Genomic DNA, 1,704 nt, shown 5'->3' on the forward strand with positions numbered 1-1,704 from the left:
CCCTTCCCCGCAAGCCTCCGCCTCGCTCCCGTGAGCGACACCATGACCGGTCATGGCGTCCTCATCTCTTGCGGGGCCCAGAATTGACAAGCGCTTCAAAAGAATTCAGGACAAAGAATAGCCAACGCGTGTAACTAATGGTTTGCGTTGTGATTTCAATGTCTCTCGTTAGACACAACTGAAATTGAAAAACTAACTGTATAGTTCTTGTGCAGGTGGAGTGAGCACTTCAAATTTGACACAAATTTGTCTTTCACGTTCCTTGTATATTCATGTACAAAAGAACTGATGATCAATCAAAGAACAGAGTTCGTATATCCATCTATACTCTTCTACACTGGCACTGCTGCATATGTATTCACAGTTTCACACATGCTCTACTGACGTACGCCGGGCGGCTAGTCAGCCCTGTGCAGCGCGCCGTCGACGACCCGGTGGAAATGTCCGACGTCGCACGGGATCCGCAGTACGCCCGGCTGGCCGTAGCCGTACTGCTGCGCCGCCATGTCGAGGAGCTCCGCGATGCGAGGGTCCCGGAGCAGCCTCACCGGCACCACCACCCGCTCGCCGCAGCCGGTGACCATCGGGACGTGCCCTCTAGGGACCTTCTCCCGCTCGTCGTCGCGGCACGGCGAGGCGCCGGGCGACAACGACGACTCGCCGCCGTTCTTCTTCCTCCATGCCATGGAGATGAATAAGAATGGGTCAGACCGGTCGATCGCCTCGACGTTGGAGGCCTGGAGGCTGGAGTTGCGGCGAGCTCGATGGCTTCTTGGGTTGGCGCTGCGGAGAGATAATGAGGCCGAGCCAGTACATTTATACGGCCGGGAAGTAGAACGTGTGCTTCATCCTACGTAGGTGGTCAAAGTCATGGCGTGGATAGTCTCGTGGCCATGGCCCGACCTCGACGATCCTTCGGGGTGGATGGCAGTTTATTGCACTTGGCGGCTCCTTTTTGACCTGTCATGAGGAGCGGCGGTCGTGTGAAAGAAGTCCAAAATCTGAGGCCATCGAAAGGGGCGCGGACAAGCTAGGTTCGTTGCATGCTGGCCAAAAAAAAAGGAGGGAGAAAGTAACCGGAAATCCTACTCTGATCCCCGAGCTCTTCTCTTCTCTTCTTCTATGAACAGTACATTCAAAACCGCTCAAAAAATGGGCAGTACATTCAAATGAAAATGTTAAATAATCTGATTATTTTTTTATATATACATCAAAGATGCTTGCAAATTTTCACACTAAGATGGCATCCAAAGAACTCGGTACAAAAAACTAACATTGAAGCTCAAATTTTACTGCAACTTTGGACGTTTTTTTAGCTATAATTTTTGAAGCGCCGTTGCGAGGGTATTCTTTTCGAATTTAGTTGCATGTCCGCTTGGGGTCATCGATTCTTGCCGGCCCTTGGATCAATATAGTGTAAATATTACAGATGGTTGAAATTACTCGTAGTATCTATCATGTAGGGCACAAGCACAAAAGAGTGTTGTCAATCGGTGCCCCGTTCCTAAGCGTGGATAAGTTTGATTGGACTCAACTTGGACCAGCGTGTTGACGACAAAAGATTTGGCGGCCCGCACGTTACGGATTATTATAAGGAAAACAACTAGGGTACGAGCGTGGTTACATGTAGGTCGGCCAAAAAAATGGTGTAGGTTTTTTTTTTGCGCCGTTGGGTCTGGTCAACGACTATTGTTTGTATTCTAC

General features: G+C 49.9%; 1 protein-coding gene across 1 annotated transcript; it reads right to left on the reverse strand.

The window, feature by feature from the left end:
* Nucleotides 1-323: 323 nt before the first annotated feature.
* LOC119289279 (auxin-responsive protein SAUR71-like) lies at nucleotides 324-769 on the reverse strand. The gene has a single exon (XM_037568639.1). It carries the CDS (start codon nucleotides 684-686, stop codon nucleotides 399-401), a length of 288 nt encoding a protein of 95 aa, XP_037424536.1. The 5' UTR covers nucleotides 687-769; the 3' UTR covers nucleotides 324-398.
* Between the last annotated feature and the right edge of the window lie 935 nt (nucleotides 770-1,704).

Source organism: Triticum dicoccoides, chromosome 4A (assembly GCF_002162155.2).
Source record: "Triticum dicoccoides isolate Atlit2015 ecotype Zavitan chromosome 4A, WEW_v2.0, whole genome shotgun sequence".
Classification (NCBI taxonomy): domain Eukaryota; kingdom Viridiplantae; phylum Streptophyta; class Magnoliopsida; order Poales; family Poaceae; genus Triticum; species Triticum dicoccoides.